This window comes from Mobula birostris, chromosome 19 (genome assembly GCF_030028105.1).
Source record: "Mobula birostris isolate sMobBir1 chromosome 19, sMobBir1.hap1, whole genome shotgun sequence".
In the NCBI taxonomy this organism is placed as follows: domain Eukaryota; kingdom Metazoa; phylum Chordata; class Chondrichthyes; order Myliobatiformes; family Myliobatidae; genus Mobula; species Mobula birostris.
Window position 1 is genome coordinate 32714461 of NC_092388.1, and position 20981 is coordinate 32735441.

Here is a 20981-nt window from a genome sequence, read left to right on the forward strand (position 1 = left end):
GCCCTTCTGGCCAATAATGTAACAAATGCAATTACATGTTGGTCTGATATAGAAATACTATGAATATATTGAGGGATTATACCAAACAAAACTGTCAATTTATTAGGTTGTAAATTAATTTTTAAAGCTTTAGAAATTGTAGAGAAAATAGATTTCCAAAAATGTTTCAATACAGAACACAACCAAAACATATGTGTCAATGTACCTGTCTCGGTTTTACATCTATCACGCTGACTACCAACTTTAGGAAATATTTTAGACAGTCTCTCCTTTGTCAAATAGCAACCTATGTACAATTTTAAATTGAATTAAAGAGTGACTGGCACAAATCGAAGAAGAGTTAACCCACTTAAAAATTCGCAACAAATCCTCTGTTATCAAGGTCATGTTAAGTTCCCTTTCCCAATCTTGCTTAATCTTAAGTGAAGGGTATTTGTACTGTTGTAACAGTATAAATTTCCCCAATAAAACCTTTCACTAAAGGGTTCATTTTCAAAATAACGTCTAACAGGTCAGAATCCTGTATATATGGAAAACGGCTTAAATATTCTTGTAAGAAATGTCTGACCTGAAGATATTGCAAGAATTGTGAGTACGAGAGAGAGTATTTAGTTACTAATTTCTCAAAAGACATCAATCGGCCTTCTAGGAACAGATCCATGAAGGAATAGACTCCTTTATTCCTCCAAAGAAAGAAGGTAGGATCACTTAATGAAAGTTTAAATAAATAAATAAGATAAATTAAACTAAGAAGGTTAAATTTTTTGAGATTAAAAAAAATTACGAAACTGGTACCAAATTCGTAATGACTGCTTAATCATAGGATATAAATTTAGATTAGAAATTTTGGCCAGTTGTATAGGTAAAGAAACTCCTAATAACGAGGTTAAGTAAAATTGTTTCACAGCTTTCAATTCCAAATCAGCCCAAGATGGTCGTTACATTTTTATCAGCCCAATACAACCAGGAACACATATAATGTATATTAACAGCCCAATAGTACATTCTTAAATTAGGCAGAGCAAGACCTCCATCCTTTTCAAATTTTTGTAAATGATATTTTCCAATTTTTGGTCTTTTATTATTCCAAACAAAAGATGAAATAATAGAATCAACCTAATCAAAAAATTTCTTACTTTAAAAAAAAGAAATATTTTGAAATACATATAAAAATGTTGGTAAAGTCATCATTTTAACTGCATGAATTTGGCCAGCTAATGAAAGTGTAAGTGGATTCCATCTACAAAACAATTGCTTCATAACATCCACTAAAGGAACCAAATTAACTCTATAAAGGTCTCGGTGATTTTTAGTGATCATAATACATAAATATTCAAAAGAGTCCGTAACTTTAAAAGGAATGTCATCATATATAGAAGCAGAATAATTTAGAGGAAATAATTCACTTTTTAGTTTATATCCCAAAAACTTTCCAAATTCATTTAATAATTTCAATAAACTAGGAATGGATTCTTCAGGATTCGAAACAAACTAAGAGATTGTCAGCATAAAGGGAGATCTTATGAATAGTCCCATTTATGGAAATTCCATAGATATCTTTAGCTTAAATATTGTCCATTTGACTTTTGCCAGAATATAACTGATTAAAGCTGCAAAGCAAACTTCTCCAACCCAAGTGCATGTTGTTGGCTAGTGTTGAGTGTACTCATTAAAACAGTTCAAACTAGCAACTTTGCTTCATTTTTCCATGTGGAGAACTTAGCCAAACCCAACTTTAGCTTGATCATAAAATACAAAATGAGAATTCTTATGTTAATTGTGTGAGTCTATTTTTGGAAGACTGCTGAATTCATTTTTGAACTGCTAACTTGAAATAACATTTCACATTATACTGTCCAACTTACATTTTCGAGTCCATTGACATCATCTGGCAATAGAATGACCATGCTGAGCTTATCCTGAAGATAGGGGAGTTCAATTATCTTGACTGCAGATTCATGGATGTGAATGTAACTAAAATACTCGGTTTGACACATCATTTCCACATTTTTCACTTGATTCTACATGTAAAATTAGACATTATTAGCAAAGTCAGGGAGCACACATGATCAGGTAAACAAGAAATACTGTCTGAATTTTCCACACACACATTTCAGGATGTTACCATCTTTCACACAATTACGTGCACGTGAACAAGTTCCAAAATCTGACAGGTATTGGTACATAATTGTCATTTAAACCGATATATAGTGAAAAGCTTTTCTTGCATGTTTTATATAGATCAAATCATTACACAGTACATTGAGGTAGAATAAGGTAAAGCAATGAAAACGTAGAATAAAGTGCAAAAGCTACCAAACAAGTGCAGTACAGATAACCATAGGAACATAGAAAACCTACAGCACAGCACAGGCCCTTCGGCCCCCAACACTGTGACGAACATGTCTTTACCTTAGAAATTACCCAGGGTTACCCATAGCCCTCTACCTTTCTAAGCTCCATGTACCTATCCAGGAGTCTCTTAAAGGACCCTATCATATCCATCTCCACCACCATCGCCGGCAGCACATTCCATGCATTCACCACTGTCTGTGTAAAAAAACTTGACATCTCCTCTGTACCCACTTCCAAGCACCTTAAAACTGCGCCCTCTCATGCTAGCCATTTCAGCCCTGGGAAAAAGCCTCTAACTATCTACACAATCAATGCCTCTCATTATCTTATACACCTCTATCAGGTCACCTCTCATCCTCCGTCACTCCAAGGAGAAAAGGCTAAGTTCACTCAGCCTATTCTCATAACGCACGGTCCCTAAGCCAGGCAACATCCTTGTAAATCTCTTCTGCACCCTTTCTATGGTTTTCACAGCCTTCCTGTGGTGAGGCGATCAGAACTGAGCACAGTACTCCAAGAGGGGTCTGACCAGGGTCCTATAGAGCTGCAACATTACCTCTCAGCTCCTAAACTCAATCCCACGATTGATCAAGGCCAATGCACCATATGCTTTCTTAACCACAGAGCCAACCTGAGCAGCAGCTTTGAGTGTCCTATGGATTCAGACCCCAAGATCTCTCTGATCCTCCACATTGCCAAGAGTCTTAACATTAATACGATATTCTGCCATCATATTTGACCTACCAAAATGAACCACCTCACAGATGGGTTGAACTCCATCTGCCACTTCTCAGCCCAGTTTTGCATCCTATCAATTTCCCTCTGTAACTTGACAGCCCTCCACACTATCCACAACACCCCCAACCTTTGTGTCATCAGTAAATTTACTAACCCATCCCTCCACTTCCTCATCCAGGTCATTTATAAAAATCACAAAGAGTAGGTGTCCCAGAACAGACCCCTAAGGCACACCACTGGTCACCGGCCTCCATACAGAATATGACCCATCTACAACCGCTCTTTGCCTTCTGTGGGCAAGCCAGTTCTGGATCCACAAAGCAATTTTCCCTTGGGTCCCATGCCTCCTTAATTTCTCAATATGCCTTGCATGCCTCCTTAATTTCTCAATATGCCTTGCATGCCTCCTTAATTTCTCAATATACCTTATCAAATGCCTTGCTGAAATCCATATACACTTCATCTACTGCTCTACCTTCATCAAGGTGTTTAGTCACATCCTCAAAAAATTCAGTCATGCTCGTAAGGCACGACCTGCCTTTGACAAAGCCATGCTGACTATTCCTAATCATATTATGCCTCTCCAAATGTTCATAAATCAATAAAGTGTAAGTCAATAATGAGGTAGAATGTGAGGCCAGGAGTCCATCTTATTAAACAAGAGTCTGATAACAATGGGTTAGAAGGTGTCCTTGAGTCCGGAGATAACGTGCTTTCATGCTTTTGTATATTCTGCACAATGGGAGAGGGGCGAAGAGAGAACGTCTGGAGTCTTTCATTAAGCTGTCATGAGTGTATAGGGAGTAGAGTAGGAGGCTGAAGATGCAGCCTTGTTGACCACCAGGGTTTAGAATAATCATGGTGGAGGCATTGCTGAAAAATTAAGAAGTTCAATCAGAAACCTCAATTTAAACAAGGGAAACTGTAATGGTATGAGGAGTGAGTTGCCTATGATAGATTGGGGGCCTCATTAAGAGGCATCTTAGTGGGTAAACAATGGCTAAAACATGAAGAGCACATGCAGGGCTTGAAAAAGATGTACCCATCTTTCTGGAGAAGTAAGCAAATGGAAAAGTAACCCAGTTATGGGTTATTACAGAAGTTAAGTTCAGCATTAGATACAAAGTGAAGGAATGTAAAATGGTCAATATATGTATCTGGTCTGAGGAATGAGAACAGTTTAGAATGTAGAAATAAAAAAGGACCAAAAATTTGATTAAGGTAAGGAAAATTGTGTACGAGAGTAAACTTGCAAGGAATTTAAAAGTGGACTACAGAGCCTCAACAAGTACGTAAAAAGAAACCAATAGGTAAATGTACAAAAATAGTGATTCCTTACTGTCAGAAACAGGAGTAGCATTTTGTTTATTTTGTCATTTAAGTTATGTATAAGTCATGTTAATCTAAGTTCATGTTAACTTAAGTTTGTCATTCTCGTACTGTGCTGTTGCTGCATGGAGCTAAATTTCATTACATTCACATCCTATGTATGCTTGCCTATGACAATAAAATTGAATTGAATTTGAAATTTGAATTTAAGTAATAGTGGACGAATTAAACAAATATTTTGGTTTGATATTGATGGAGAACCAAGAGCCCAATAACAGAGCAAAACTGAAGTAATATTACTTGAGAAATCAAAGGGACTGGAATCCAATACATTCCTAGCACAATTTTAATCTGACTCTTAGAATACTAAATGAGGGAACAATAGAAATAGTGGATGTGTTGATTGTCATCTTCCAAAATTCTATAAATTATGCAACTGTTCAAAGTTCTAAGTAAATTTATTATCAAAGTACATATATGTCACCATATGCGTCTCTGAGATTCATTTTCTTGCAGGCATTCACAGTTGAACAAAGATTTACAATTGAATCAATGAAAACTACACACGAAGTCTGATAAACCACCAATGTGCAAAAGAAAAAAATAGCAAATATAAAAAAATGCAATAAACATGATATTAGTTATTATTAATAATATTAAATAATACTAAATTCCTACAAAATTGAAGGGTGACTCATGTAACTCCATTGTATTAAAATGGAGGGAGCATGAAAACAGGACTACAGACCTAAATGGCCAGACATCAGTTGCAGAGGAAATACATTCTGCAGGATATGATAACAGGGCACTTCAAAATATCATCAGGATTAAACAAAGACAATGTGGTGCTAATGAAAGGGAAATCGTTCTTCATAAGTTTTCCCTAGTTTACTTCAGGGAAAGATTAAGAAAGAACCAGTGAATTGGTTACATTTCTATTTTCAGATAGCCTTTTTTGAAGATACGCACAAAGAAGCTAGTGTGTAAAATTAAGTATGTTGGGTTGTGTGCAATTTACCAGGAGGGATAGAAAATAGTTAAAAGAGAAGAAACAGTACAGAAAAAAGGGCAGAGAAGTATACAGTAGTAGGCATAGTTGTTACCATTTTTCTTACTAAAGCAAGCAGACACTTTATAGCAGGTAGAGTGACAACTGTTTTTAAACAGAACAATGAGCTCTGTGAAAAATAATGCCCAAATTAATACAATGAAAGGCATGAAATGATTCTGTATATTTAGCTGGAGAGTGACACTCTGCTGAAATTTCAATTCTTTGTTAATGAAATAGTAGATGAAGCAATAGTTATCATTGTTTAACTTTTCCCTCATTACCTCATTTAATTTGAATTTTCCAGTGTATGTGCTTCCCTTATCAAATTGCTCCTTCCAGGTTCCCTTAAAATAAATGGCATTCACAAGGACAAGCTTTGTGGAAGAGCCCAGGCTTTTTGACGGAAATATATTCTTGATTTTTCCTGAAGAGAAAACAAAATGCCCACTTACATGAATAGATCAAACGTGAAATTACAAGGAAATAGCTGATGAATAGCAACAGTCACAAAAAGTTATGAATCAGAGGTTTAGCAGATACAAAAGAGATCTTTTAAGTTTCCAAAATATAACTTGACTTTAAAGGAAAAGAAAAACATCTTCCAGATGGTGGAAATCCAAATAGATAAATAGACAATAGCTGTGGAAAGAGAAATGGCTAATGTTTCAGGTCTGGAACCATTCATTAAGAGGGTAGGACTATGTGTCTGGTTGTGAATTTTGTTGGAGCTGATAACAATTGTTTAGCATGATTTGTGAATGTAGAAGCTGGGTGAGATGGAAGGCAAGAACCTGGGAGACTCTGTTCTTCCTCTGCCCATGTGAAAAAGGGGCAAGAGTGGAGGTGTGAGAAATACATGAGATGTGGACACAATTTAAAGGTTCACACTTCCCAACAATATAACCTTTTAAAATGAGGTCCCCACCAATGCATTTCACAATTGGGACAATTGGCTGATTAGTACCATACTTACTCTGATATGTTTGCCTTTTGGCGTTGGGAAATATCTCTCAGTCTGAAGGCTGGATGGCTGCAGGGGAATGTTTTCTGTGTGAATTCCTGGAAAGAATTATTCAGCATTACTCACCTGCTGTCTGTTCTTCAATCCAAGAGTTGATCTCTTTTATAACTTCCTCTGCTGCATTGACAAAGTCAACAGCACTCAGCCCTGCCTGATAATATTTTCCAGAAGCCTCAAGAAACTCCTGAAGGGTTATAGGGAGCAGATCAAAACAATCAGTGGGTAGGGCTTGAAATAATCTCTTTGAAATCTGGCTATATATTATCAACAATGCTATTCCAAGATGAAATGAGGTTAATTGGATAATTCCACACTCAACTGACTCAATGACCATGAGTGAGTGAAAAAAACAATTAAAGTAAACAATCAGGGTATAAATACTCACCAGTTGCTGAACTGCAGATTGAAATACTTTGCTTAAATGTATGAATACTGTATGTCTTTAATTAGTCCACTCCTTCTGCCTTTTAAATAGATGTATGAAACCAACAGGTGCATTGCTTTCACCTCATTGGCTTTATGAAAAATTTTCATCTCTTACATGGTTAACTTCAAAATTCTTAACTGTAAGGTGTGACAAAAAAATTTTTTTGGAGTGGCTAGATGAAAAAAACTAGATGTGAAAACTTTCTAAATAAATGGACCCTATTTAGGTTTGGCATGGTGCTATGCAGGCAGTGTTCTTGTAGTATCCAGCTCCTTGCCATAGAAATCCTAGTTGGAAGAAGAGTAAATATGGTTGCTTCTTAAAGTTTGCTATTCTTCTGCTCCTGCTTTCCCCTAGGCTTCCAAATGGAATCTTACTCTGTAGACCCTGCTCTATCTCTCCCCACCAAGGAAATATGATAAAACATGGAGGATTGGTCTGTTTACCAAATAATCTTAAGCATACAGTGATGTTTACTGTATCTGTGATTTATAAATATTGAATATGGTATAATATTTATATATTATACCATAATATATAAATTATATTTATATATATATAGGTGTGGGCACGTAGCCAAGTGGTTAAGGCATTCCACTAGCGATCTGAAGGTCGTGAGTTTGAGCCCCAGCTGAGGCAGTGTGTTGTGTCTTTGAGCAAGGCACTTAATCACACATTGCTCTGCGACGACACTGGTGCCAAGCTGTATGGGTCCTAATGCCCTTCCCTTGGACAACATCAGTGTCGTGGAGAGGGGAGACTTGCAGCATGGGCAACTGCTGGTCTTCCATACAACCTTGCCCAGGCCTGCGCCCTGGAGAGTGAAGACTTTCCAGGCGCAGATGCATGATCTCGCAAGACTAACGGATGCCTCTATTATATGGTATAGAGTAAAAATTCTTGATTATTTGCTAACTTCATTAAAGTTCTAATATTTAGCATCCCATCTAGTTTATTTGCAGAAAATTCAAAAATAGTCCATGATGGGTTTCTCCTAGGAATTCTGGTTTCTTTCAGGATGCCAAAAATGTGCTGGCAAGTTAACAGACAACTGTAAGTTACCCACAAGTGTAGGTAAATGGGAGGTTGGGGGGGGGGGTTAGAACCAAGGGAAATGATGGGCCTAATGCAAGAGACTAAGCTGAAGTGTACCAGAGATTCGGAGACTGAAATGGGACTGATCGGATTGCTATGCTGGGAGCTGGAATTAATCTGATGGTCTAAATAAGGTTGAAATAATGTCCATTTGGATGTGTAGGTGTCTGTCAATATACTCGTTTATAAATAAGGACCAAACCTACAAAATCTTATTGCAAGGAAGATGTTCGTACATGTGATTGGTGAATCTCAACAATTAGCATATATGCTTCAAATAGTATCAAACACTTTTGTCAACATATAACCATGTAGCAAAATCACTTTCAAAGATTGAAAAGGTTAAGTTCTTATTAACACCAATGTTTTTGAACATAACTGTAAGGAAGCTGTAGGTCTTCTCCCCATAGAGGCGATTTGCTGTCTTCAAGACATAATTTGCTTTAGGGTTGATGAAATCAGCTTGCAGTTTCTGAAATTCAGAGTGGACATCTTTGACTTCATCAAAACCAAGCACCTAAAGGATGAGGTAAACATTCATTAATGGAATCAAAGTGCATTTTGTAATCCAGTTATCAATAAAGGAAACCATGCCAATGATTTTTGAGAACTGTACATATGAATTGATGTGAAAGAGAACATTATCTGTGCAATAATTTGTGTTAATATTATGTAAAAGTTTATTCCTGATTTTCAGTATAGTGTTTGATCAACCCTGGTAATTTAAGCAATGCTTAATGATATTAACCTTCTTGCATTTTTTAAAACTTCATTTACATGTATAATTTTTGGATATTTTACATGTAAGTCTGGCTTCATATATTCTTAATTTCTTATGAATATGTGACTTAATCATCTTAAGTTTGCTATATTAAATATGTTTGGTAATTTTCGGGTTTTCTGTCATTCAATTGTAAATGTGAGTGCTGCCCAAACAATGCACCTGCAGCTTGGACACTATCTCCAGACCCCCGTTTTCAATGGAATGGAGTTTGGCTTACTGCTGAATTGTGTACTTCCTACTTCATACACAAGGAGAACAGTACAAATTGATTATTATCAACAAGTGATTTTTCAACCAACCATCAAATTCTCATTATTCCACTTTTCCACTTTTCCTTCTTTTTATGAGAATAAGATCAATCAAAACCTGTGTGGATGAGTGTGTGCCTACAAAGACTTATTGTACATTCCCAAATTCAAAGCCGTGGATGACCCAGGAGGTACATTGTCTGCTGAATGCTAGATCTGTGGCATTCAAGTCTGGCAACCCAAGCCTGTACCAGAAAACCAGGTATGATTTGCGAAGGGCGATTTCGAGGGTGAAGAGGACAATTTTGATGAGGTTGGAGGTGACATTGGATGCATGACAACTTTGGCAGGATTTGCAGGGCATTACTTCTTACAAAGTGAAACCCAATAGCATGAATGGCAGTGATGCTTCACTACCAGATGAACTCAATGCCTTCTATGCCCGCTTTGAAAGGGAGAATACAACTACAACCGTGAAAATCTCTGCTGCACCTGATGACCCCGTGAACTCTGACTTAGAGCCGATGTTCAGACATCTTGAAAGAGAGTGAACCCTCACAAGGCGGAGGATCCCAATGGAGTACCTGGTAAGGCTCTGGAAACCTGCGCCAACCAACTGGCGGGAGTATTCAAGGACATTTTCAGCCTCTCACTGCTACAGGCAGAAGTTCCCACGTACTTCAAAAATACAATAATTATACCGGTGCCTAAGAAAATTAGTGAGCTGCCTTAATGACTATCGCTCAGTAGCACTCACATCTGAGTGATGAAATGCTTTGAGAGATTGGTCATGACTAGACTGAACTCCTGCCTCAGCAAGGACCTGGACCCATTGCAATTTGCTTATCGCCTCAATAGGTCAATGGCAGATGCAATCTCAATGGCTCTCCACATGGCTTTAGACACCTGGACAACACAAACACCTATGTCAGGATGCTGTTCAGCAACTATAGCTCAGCATTTAATACCATTATTCCAACATATTGATGCAGTTATCAAGAAGGCAAGACAGCTGCTATACTTCATTAGGAGTTCGAAGAGATTTGGTATGTCAACAAATACACTCAAAAACTTCTATAGATGTACCATGGAGAGCATTTTGACAAGCTGCATCACTGTCTGGTATGGGGGTGGGCTACTGAACAGGTCCGAAAGAAGCTTCAGTAAGTTGTAAATTTAGTTGGCTCCATCTTGGGTACTAGCCTACAAAGTACCCAGGACATCTTAAAGGAGTGGTGTCTCAGAAAGGCAGCGTCCATTATTAAGGACCTCCAGCACCCAGGGCATGCCCTTTTCTCACTGTTACCATCAGGTAGGAGATACAGAAGCCTGAAGGCACACACTCAGCAATTCAGGAACAGCTTCTTCCCCTCTGCCATCCAATTCCTAAATGGATATTGAACGCTTGGACACTACCTCACTTTTTTAATATATAGTATTTTGGTTTTTTGCATGATTTTTAATCTAGTCAATATACATATACAGTAAATGGTTTATTTATTTATTTATTTATTTTGTTTTTTTCTTCTATATTATGTATAGCACTGAACTTTATTGTCGCCAAACAATTGATACTAGAGCCTACAATTATCACAGCGATATTTGATTCTGTGCTTCGTGCTTCCTGGAGTACAAAATGATAGTAAATATAAAAATTTAAATTATAAATCATAAATAGAAAATAGAAAAGGGAAAGTAAGGTAGTGCAAAAAAACCGAGAGGCAGGTCTGGATATTTGGAGGGTACGGCCCAGATCCAGGTCAGGATACGTTCAGCAGTCTTATCACAGTTGGAAAGAAGCTGTTCCCGAATCTGGCCGTAGGAGTCTTCAAGCTCCTGAGCCTTCTCCCGGAGGGAAGAAGGACGAAAAGTGTGTTGGCTGCGTGGGTCATGTCCTTGATTATCCTCACAGCACTGCTCCGACAAGCTAACAAATTTCACGTCACATGCTGGTGATAATAAACCTGATTCTGATTCTGATACTGATCCAATTTTATACTGCTAGGCTTCAGCAGTGCTCCAGGCCATCACCAACGACAAGCAATTTTGAACCCTATGTTGGCTTAACTGTAAGAGACACAGGGCGATAGATTCTTTCCTCTCCAGCCCTTGACTTTTCCCACTAATCTGGCTTCATCTATCACCTTCCAGCTAGCTTCTTTCCCCTCACCCCCCATCTTTTAAATCAGGCATCTCCCCTTTCCCTCTCAGTCCTGAAGAAGGGTCTCAGCCCAAAACATCATCTGTTTATTCTTTTCCACAGATACTCCCTGACCTCCAGAGTTCCTCCTGCATTTTGTGATGGCATGCCTGCGACTAGTGGTGTTTTATAGGGATCAGTCCAAGGACCATTGCTGTTTTTAATATGCTTAAGTGATTTGGATGTGGGAGTAGGGGGCAGTACCAGCAAGTTCAAAATGACACAAAACTCAAGGAGAGCTGCTGGTAGTGTGGAGATAGAGGATGATATCAATGATGTGGTGAAATTGATGTTGTCTTGAAATGTGCTAAGAAATGGCAGATGGAGATGAATCCAGATAAATGTGAGGTAATACATTTCAGTAGTACTAATGAAGATAAGATATATACCATGAATGGTAGGGTCTTGGGAAGCACCAAGGGAACCTTGAAGGCGGGAGCACAGGTAAGTAATATACTGTAGTTAAGAGGCAAATGGGATACCGGCCTTTATTAGTTCAGGCACAGAATACAAGAGAGGTACTCCATCTTGGTAAAATGCTAGTCGAACATCATCTGGAGTATTCCATGTAGCTCTGGTGTCAGCAATGTAAGATCTGATAGTGCTGGAGGAGATTTACCAGGATGTTACTCGTGTTTCCATTATGAGGGGAGACCGGAGAGGATGGATCTGTTTTCCCTAGGGTAGAGGATGTTAATAAGGGACGTGATTGGTGTACAATACTGCACAAAAGTCTGAGGCATCTTAGATTTTTTTCTATGATTTCAGATGGTATGGTCTCCACAGAGCCCTGATCTCAACATCATTGAGGTTGCCTGGAAATACCTGGAGAGAAAGAAGCAAGCAAGGCAGCCAAAGTCTGCAGAGGAACTGAGAGATTCTCCAAGGTGCTCAGAACAATCTACCAGCTGATTTTTCTGATAAAACTGCGTGACAGAGTACCTAAGAGAATTGATCAGCTTTAAAGGCAAAGGGGGATCACACCAAATATTGATTTGATTTAGTTTTTTTTTACTGTTTACTGATCTTTATAGTAATTTTCTGATATTTACAAACTTCATTTCATTATTTTGAAAGCATTGTCACTTTACAGAAATTTCTTACATGTGCCTAGGACTTTTGCACAGTACTGTATATAAAATTTTGAGGGGTAAAGATGGGAGAGACTGCAGTAAACTATTCCTCATATCAAAGGCAGGTAAAACTAGAAAACACAGATTTAAGAAAAGAGGTGATAAATTTAGAGGGGATCCGGAGGCATTTTTCTTTTACTGAGAGTGGTGAGTATCTGGACACACTCCCTGATGGAAGGAGAGTTGATGACATTTAAAACTGCCTAGACAAACATTTCAATAGCCTCGGCTTCCAAGGCTATGGCCAAGTGCTGGAAGCCAGGACTAACGCAGTGTCAGGTGGGAAGGCTCAAGGTGGATATAATGGACCAAGTGGCCTGATTCCATGCTCTAGGACTCTATGATCAATTAATATATACACTACTGGAATTACAGTGCTCCAGTGAAGAAGAGTTTTCCCAAATTGGAACAAATACCAAAATTAACTGAGGCATCTCTCCATTAGGGTGGTGGGGTGGAGATACATCTCTATCAAAGCAGGTCTGAGGTGCTCTTTTCCTCTGCTAGCCTGTAGGTTACCCTTGGGCAAGGTGTAGCACCTGCTCAGCTACCCCAGTCAGGGTCACACAAATTCATGGGAGCAGCTGGTGGATGGTCATATGAGCAGCTGGTGCACATCACAAGTCCTGGTTATGCCACCACTAACACTAGGCAGACAACCTCTGAAGAGTACTGATAATGGCTAGGGTCACCCGTCTTATAAGGCACTGCCAAAAAGGCGGCAATGGCAAACCACTTCTACAGAAAAATTTGCTAAGAACAGTCATGGCCATGGAAAAACCATGATCGTCTATGTCATATGACATGGCACATAATGAATGAATAAACACATGCTGTAATAATTTCTGTAATATTGATTGGTGTGGAGGTATGTTTGAATAAAGGTAGTAAGACAGATCAGTATGATGACTGAAAAAGCAAGCTTTATTTTCTAAGGTAGAGACTACAAAGGCAAGACGGTTATGCTAGAAAAGTTTGAACGGATTAGGTGCAGTGTGAATTTCTGTTCACTATATTAGATTATGAGAACACTCAGTCCTCTTTTATTGTCATTTGGAAATGATACAATGTTTCTCCGGAGTGATATCACAGAAAACAGGACAAACGAAAGACTAACACTGACAGATCCACATAATTATAACATATAGTTACAGCAGTGCAAAGCAATACCATAATTTGATGAAGAACAAACCATGGGCACGGTAAATAAAGTCTCAAAGGTCCCCGAGTCGATCGACTCCCGAGTCACTGACAGCAGGCAGCAAATGGGAGAAACTCCCTGCCATAAACCTCCAGGCACTGTCAACTTGCCGATGCCCTGGAAGTACTATTGCAATGAAATAGTGATCGCACTGGCAGGCATGTGGAGTAGATCTGTAGAAATGTTACCATGATGGGACACTTGCAGCAGTGAAGAAAGAATGGAAGAGCTGGGCTGTTTACTTCGGAACGGTGGAGGCTGAGGAAGATCAAAGCTAGACACAGTAAAGAGGATCGATTTATTCCTTTTAGCAAGGTGCTCAAAAGAAGGGAAACAAAGAAATTGGTAGAAGGGTTAGAGAGGAGGAATAATATATTTTTCTCAGAGGGTGAGTGGGGTCTGAAGCTCTTTGTCTGATGGGGTAGAGACATAGCCATCAATATATTTTAGTGTAATTGAAGAACTGTCGACTACAATGGTGCAGAGCTAGGTGTTGCAAAGTGAGATGAAATTGGGTAGTTTTTTTAAGAGAGCTCTTTTCATTGCAGTGGAAGAGCTGAACAACAGTGTTTGGTTGATGGGTCTACATGTTAGGAAACTGACTCACACCGTGCTCATACAGCTCCACCGCAACAATTGGAGCCATTGATTGTAGCATCTAGTGCACATATTCTGATCCAGCTATGAAAAGACAACATTCCAGTATCTAAGCAGGGCAGTGAAATCAAGATTCCAACTGGTATACTTTAATTCAAGTGTAATTTCCAAATCTGTACTTCACATACTTCCTGTTCTAAATGTGACTGAATCTTCAGTTTCAGGTTGGTATGTCAGAAACCTGCTCTGGAGGCATTGATAATATCATTGCATGTATGAAATAGAACAGCATCACTCTTTGAGTTAATTACAAACAGGATGTGCCTGCTCTAATTTCAAAGTTCAAAGTAAATTTATTATCAAAGTACATATATTTCACAATATACAACCATGAGATTCATTTTCCTACTTAGTAAATCAAAGAAACATAATAGAATTTAGTCAATCTCTCTTCACAGGTTAACCCCTTCATCCCTGGAATCAACCTGGTGAACCTCCTCTGCACTGCCTCCAAAGCCAGTACATACCCTTCCTCAAGTATGGAGACCAGAACTCCACACAGTACTCCAAGTGCGGTCTCACCAGTACCCTGTATAGTTGCAGCATGACCACCCTACTCTTGAATTCAATTCCTCTAGCAATAAAGGCCAACATTCCATTTGCCTTCTTAATAACCTGTTGTACCTATAAGCCAACTTTTTGCAATTCATGAACAAGCACTCCCAAGTCCCTCTGCACAACAGCATGCTGCAATCTTTCACCATTTGCTCTTCTATTAATAATCTGTTTTTCTATTATTCCTTCCAAAGTGGATGATCTCGCATTAACCAACGTTGTATTCCATCTGCCAGACCTTGGCCCACTCACTTAACCTTTCTATATCCCTCTGCAGACTCTCCACATCCTCTGTACAATTTGTTTTTCCACTCAGTTTAGTGTCATCAGCAAATTTGGCTATGCTACACTCAGTTCCCTCTTCCAAATCATCTATGTAAAAGGTAAACAGCTGTGGGCCCAGCACCGACCCCTGTGGCACTCCACTCACCACCGACTGCCAACCAGAGAAGCACCCATTTATACCAACTCTCTGCCTTCTATTAGTTAACCAATCCACTATCCATGCCAATACACTTCTTCCAACTCCATGCATCCGTATCTTATTTATAAGATTCTTGTGCGGCACCTTATCGAATACCTTCTGGAAATCCAAGTATATGACATCCACCTGTTCCCCTCTATCCACTGCACCCATTATGTCCTCAAAGGCTGAGTTTTATCTCTCTGGCAGTGTTTTTTTTTGCTTTCCAGCTTGCTGAAATGATGTATCACCAAGTCCCTTTCAGGCACTGGTCAGACTGCATTTGGAATATGCTGAGCGATTTTGGGTCATGGATCTAAGACAGGATTGTGCTGGGCCTAGAGAGGGTCCAGAGGAGGTTCACAAGAATGATCCCAGTAATTTAAGGCTTAACAAATGAGGAGTGCTTGATGTCTCTGGGCTAAGGATGAAGTGGGATCTCATTGAAACTTACTGGATGAGAGGCTGGGATACAGTCGACATGGAGAGAATACTTCCATTAGTTAGAGAGAGTAGGATCTGATGGCACAATCACTGAATAAAGGGACATCCTTGTAAGTCTGAGATGAAGAGGAATTTCTTCAGCTAGAGGAAATGATTGTACAGAGGGTTTGGAGGCCAAGAGAGTGTGGTTAAGGCAGAGATTGGTGAGTCCTTGATTGGTAAAAGAGTCATATCCTCTAGTCATATGGCAAAGTGTTGAACTTCCAGGACACATCTGTCAATTGATTCCCTGCCAGCTGTTGCTTACGAGGTTCAATGGAAGTAAACTGTTAGCTAATATAATTTACTTTCAGGTATTTAAAACACTTTAATGTGTATCCTTATCTATGTTGATGTTTTAGGAACATTATAGGGAAATTTTATGTTTATTTCAGAGGTATCTTAGGTACAAAGGAGAGGATTTTAATGGTGTCCAACATTTTTGTTTTCTGTAGTAAGACAAACAGAGGGCAGCAAACCTTAGAAATTCTCTATCCCAGAGGGCAGTGGAGGTCAAATTGTCAGAAATAGTTAAGGTGGAAATAGATTAAATATTTTAAAGATGAATTAATTGATGTTGTGAGGAGCTAGCACAGAAAAAGGAGTTGATGTCAGCATAGAATAGTTATGAGCATGGTGAAAGGTAGGGCAGGATTGAGAGGCCTGGTGACCTACTCGTGCTGCTATATCTCATGCTTTTGGTTTGCCTCATAGATAATGAAGAGTTAGTATACCTCTGTTAAGGGATGTCACAATTACCATGGTGATAAGGTGGAGATGAAGTTACATATCTACAAGCTTATCCTATTGATAACCTACCCTGTCAGAGAGGAACGCACAAAATGCTGGAGGAACTCAGCAGGCCAGGAGGCATCTATGGAAAAAAGTACAGCTAGTATTTTGGGCTGAAACAAGAGATTCTCTTTGTGTTGCACCTCTTTCTCCAGGATTGCTACAACTTAAAACTAACTTGTTTTCTCTGTTTTTAAGTTCTGACACAGGGTTTTTGACCGGAAATTTTAAACTGATTACTCTTTTCAAAGCCTGATGCAGCCTGGCCTACTGAATGTTTCCAGCATTGTCTGTATTTTCTTCTTTTACTGAAATAGTATCCATTTATGGATTTATTATAAATTTACATATCAAGTCCACTACCTACTGAATACACATGGTAAACAGGAATATTATTTGCAGCCATCAAGACAAATGCTGCTTATATTAAATACAAGAAGTTCTGCAGATGCTGGAAAATTTGAGAAACACACAATTGTGGGCAGAATTCAGCAAGTCAGGCATTTATAGAGGGAAATAAAAAGTTTGTTTTGGACTGAGTGCCTTTATCTCTACAACAGTGAATATTTTAGTTGTCCACCAAAATATTTTTTTCGAGATTTAGCCACACCGCTTCTCCCTACCTGAAATAATCCAACATGCTGCAGTTGGTCAAAAACAAGGCATGCTGTATCTTCTGATGCTAACGTCAGGCTATACCTACCTCAGCCATTTGAGTTGCTGTATTTCCTTTTGCACCAAGATGCACCATGGCAAGTGCAGACGATATACTAAATGGAGACATAAAGAGGTTGCCAACTTTGTTAGCTTCATCCAACTGTTTGAACAGATCAAGTGCAAACTGGATATTTGCAGAAACCAGAGGATCCATTTCTATTCGTTCTGGAACTAAAACAGAAGTTTCATTAGGCATGACCTTTGTTTGATGTCTCCTCAACCAAGACTTTTTCAAGAAGCTACTTTCTTTATATTTCATATATAATGGATTAGGAGCTGACTTCTGATGAAGGCAAGGGGAAAAAATGTTACTAACTATTTTTCAGGCAATTTGGCAAAAGACTATATTTCAGGATTCATGGAATTAGAGAGGGTGATCATCTGTCCCTATCCCTATTTATTCAGAGCAACCCACCTTACAAAGATCCAGTACTGGGCCTAAATGGAATAACTGTAGGACAATGTTTGTCCCTGATAGACACTTCTGGGTCGTTGGTGTTGTAACAGCATTACACTAACCTGTAAGCCACCAAGTCACCATTAGCAGCAATTCCTCAGGGATTAGAAATCATTTCTCCCGAATAGTTTACCAGCCCAGGCAAGTCTATTTAGTGCTCTACTCTGAACACCAACTCCCAATAACCCTTGCATTTCACCGCACTTGATGGCTCCACTACACAGCTAACTCAGATCTGGCCAAAATGAAGCCAATTAGCCACATGCGTTGTCCAGGAAGACTAGTTTCTAGGCATGCTCCTGACCACTTTGTCAGTCATAGAAAACATAGAAAACCTGCAGCACAATACAGGCCCTTCGGCCCACAAAGTTGTGCCGAACATGTCCTTACCTTAGAAATTACTAGACTTCCCCGTAGCCCTCTATTTTTCTAAGCTCCATGTACCTATCCAAAAGTCTCTTAAAAGACCCTATCGTATCCACTTCCACCACCGTTGCCGGCAGCCCATTCCATGCACTCACCACTCTCTGAGTAAGTAACTTACCCCTGACATCACCTCTGTACCTACTCCCCAGCACCTTAAACCTATGTCCTCTTGTGGCAACCATTTCAGCCCTGGGAAAAAACCTCTGACTATCCACACGATCAATGCCTCTCATCATCTTGTACACCTCTATCAGGTCACCTCTCATCCTCTGTTGCTCCAAGGAGAAAAGGCTGAGTCCACTCTACCTGTTTTCATAAGGCATGCTCCCCAATCCAGGCAACATCCTTGTAAATCTCCTCTGCACCTTTTCTATGGCTTCCACATCCTTCCTGTAGTGAGGCAACCAGAACTGAGCACAGTACTCCAAGTGGGGTCTGACCAGGGTCCTATATAGCTGCAACATTACCTCTCGGCTCCTAAATTCAATTTCACGATTGATGAAGGCCAATACACCATATGCTTTCTTAACCACAGCGTCAACCTGCACAGCTGCTTTGAGCATCCTATAGAATTGACCCCAAGATCCCTCCGATCCTCCACACTTCCATGAGTCTTACCATTAATACTATATTCTCCCATCATATTTGACCTACCAAAATGAACCACTTCACACTTATCCGGGTTGAACGCCATCTGTCACTTCTCAGCCCAGTTTTGCATCCTATCAATATCCCACTGTAACCTTTGACAGCCCTCCACACTATCCACAACACCCTCAACCTTTGTGTCATCAGCAAACTTACTAACCCATCCTTCCACTTCCTCATCCAGGTCATTTATAAAAATCAAGAAAAGTAAGGGTCCCAGAACAGATTCCTGAGGCACACCACTGGTCACCAACCTCCATGCAGAATATGAACCGTCTACAACCACTCTTTGCCTTCTGTGGGCAAGCCAGTTCTGGATCCACAAAGCAATGTCCCCTTGGATTCCATGCCTCTGTACTTTCTCAATAAGCCTTGCATGGGGTACCTTATCAAATGTCTTGCTGAAATCCATGTACACTACAACTACTGCTCTTCCTTCATCAATGTGTTTAGTCACATTCTCAAAAAATTCAATCAAGCTCGTAAGGCACAACCTGGCTTTGACAAAGCCATGCTGACTATTCCTAATCATATTATGCCTCTCTAAATGTTCATAAATCTTGCCTCTCAGGATCTTCTCCATCAAATTACCAACCACTGAAGTAAGACTCACTGGCCTGTAATTTCCTGGGCTATCTTTACTCCCTTTCCTGAATAAAGGAACAACATCCGCAACCCTCCAATCCTCTGGAACCTCTCCCGTCCCCATTGATAATTCAAGGATCATCGCCAGAGGCTCAGCAATCTCCTCCCTCACCTCCCACCGTAGCCTGGGGTAGATCTCATCCGGTCCCAGTGACTTATCCAACTTCATGCTTTCCAAAAACATCCTCTTTCTTAATATCTACATCCTCAAGCTTTTCAGTCTGCTGCAAGTCTGCACTACAATCACAAAGATCCTTTTCCATAGTGAATACTGAAGTAAAGTATTCATTAAGTACCTCTGCTATTTCCTTCGGTTCCATACACACTTTCCCACTGTCACACTTGATAGGTCTTATTCTTTCACGTCTGATCCTCTTGCTCTTCACATACCTGTAGAATGCCTTGGGGTTTTCCTTAATCCTGCCCACCAAGGCCTTCTCATGGCCCCTTCTGGCTCTCCTAATTTCCTTTTTAAGCTCCTTCGTGTTTGCCTTATAATCTTCTAGATCCCTAAAGTTACCTAACTCTCTGAACCTTTTGTAATCTTTTCTTTTCATCTTGACTAGATTTATTACAGCCTTTGTACACCACGGTTCCTGTACCCTACCGTAACTTCCCTATGCAGAATTTCACACAAATATCCCCTGAACATTTGCCACATTTCTTCCCTACCTTTCCCTGAGAAAATCTGTTCCAAATTTAAGCTTCCAATTTCCTGCCTGATAGCCTCATAATTCCCCTTACTCCAATTAAACGTTTTTCTAACTTGTCTGTTCCTATCTCCCTCCAACACTATTGTAAAGGAGATAGAATTATGATCACTATCTCCAAAATGCTCTCCCACTGTGAGATCTGACACTTGACCAGGTTCATTTCCCAATACCAAATCAAGTACAGTCTCTCCTCTTGTAGGCTTATTCGCATATTGTGTCAAGAAACCTTCCTGAACACACCTAACAAACTCCACCCCATCTAAACCCTTTGCTCTAGGGAGATGCCAGTTGATACTTGGGAAATTGAAATCTCCCATCATGACAATTCTGTTATTATTACACCTTTCCAGGATCTGTTTCCCTATCTGCTCCTCGATATCCCTGTTACTATTGAGCGGCCTATAAAAACACCCAGTAAAATTATTGACCCCTTCCTGTTCTTAACCTCCACCCACAGAGACTCTGTAGACAATCCCTCCATGACTTCCTCCTTTTCTGCAGCCATGACACTATCTCTGATCAGCAGTGCCATGCCCCACCTCTTTTGCCTCCCTCCCTGTCCTTTCTGAAACATCTAAAACCCAGCACTTGAAGTAACCATTCCTGTCCCTGAGCCATCCAAGTCTCTGTAATGGCCACCACATCATAGCTCCAAGTACTGATCCACGCTCTAAAATCCACTTTGTTCACAATACTCCTTGCGTTAGAATAGACACATCTCAAACTGTCCATCTGAGCACATCCCTTCTCTATCACGTCTATCCTCCCTCACACACTGCCTCCAAGCTTTCTCTATTTGTGAGCCAACTGCCCCTACCCCAGTCTCTTCAGTTTAAACTCTCC

General features: G+C 39.7%; 1 protein-coding gene across 3 annotated transcripts in view; it reads right to left on the reverse strand.

Annotated features, from left to right (window-relative positions):
* Positions 1-20981, reverse strand: part of LOC140212508 (leukocyte elastase inhibitor-like) — an 80057-nt gene that overhangs the window by 4911 nt on the left and 54165 nt on the right. For all 3 annotated transcript variants that reach the window (XM_072283390.1, XM_072283388.1, XM_072283389.1), the window contains 5 exons: positions 17236-17420; positions 8396-8533; positions 6561-6678; positions 5755-5897; positions 1866-2021 (listed from right to left, as the gene is read on the reverse strand). In XM_072283390.1, the coding sequence (XP_072139491.1) occupies positions 1866-2021; positions 5755-5897; positions 6561-6678; positions 8396-8533; positions 17236-17403 (723 nt within the window). In that variant the 5' untranslated portion in view covers positions 17404-17420. The remainder of the gene's footprint in view (positions 1-1865; positions 2022-5754; positions 5898-6560; positions 6679-8395; positions 8534-17235; positions 17421-20981) is intronic.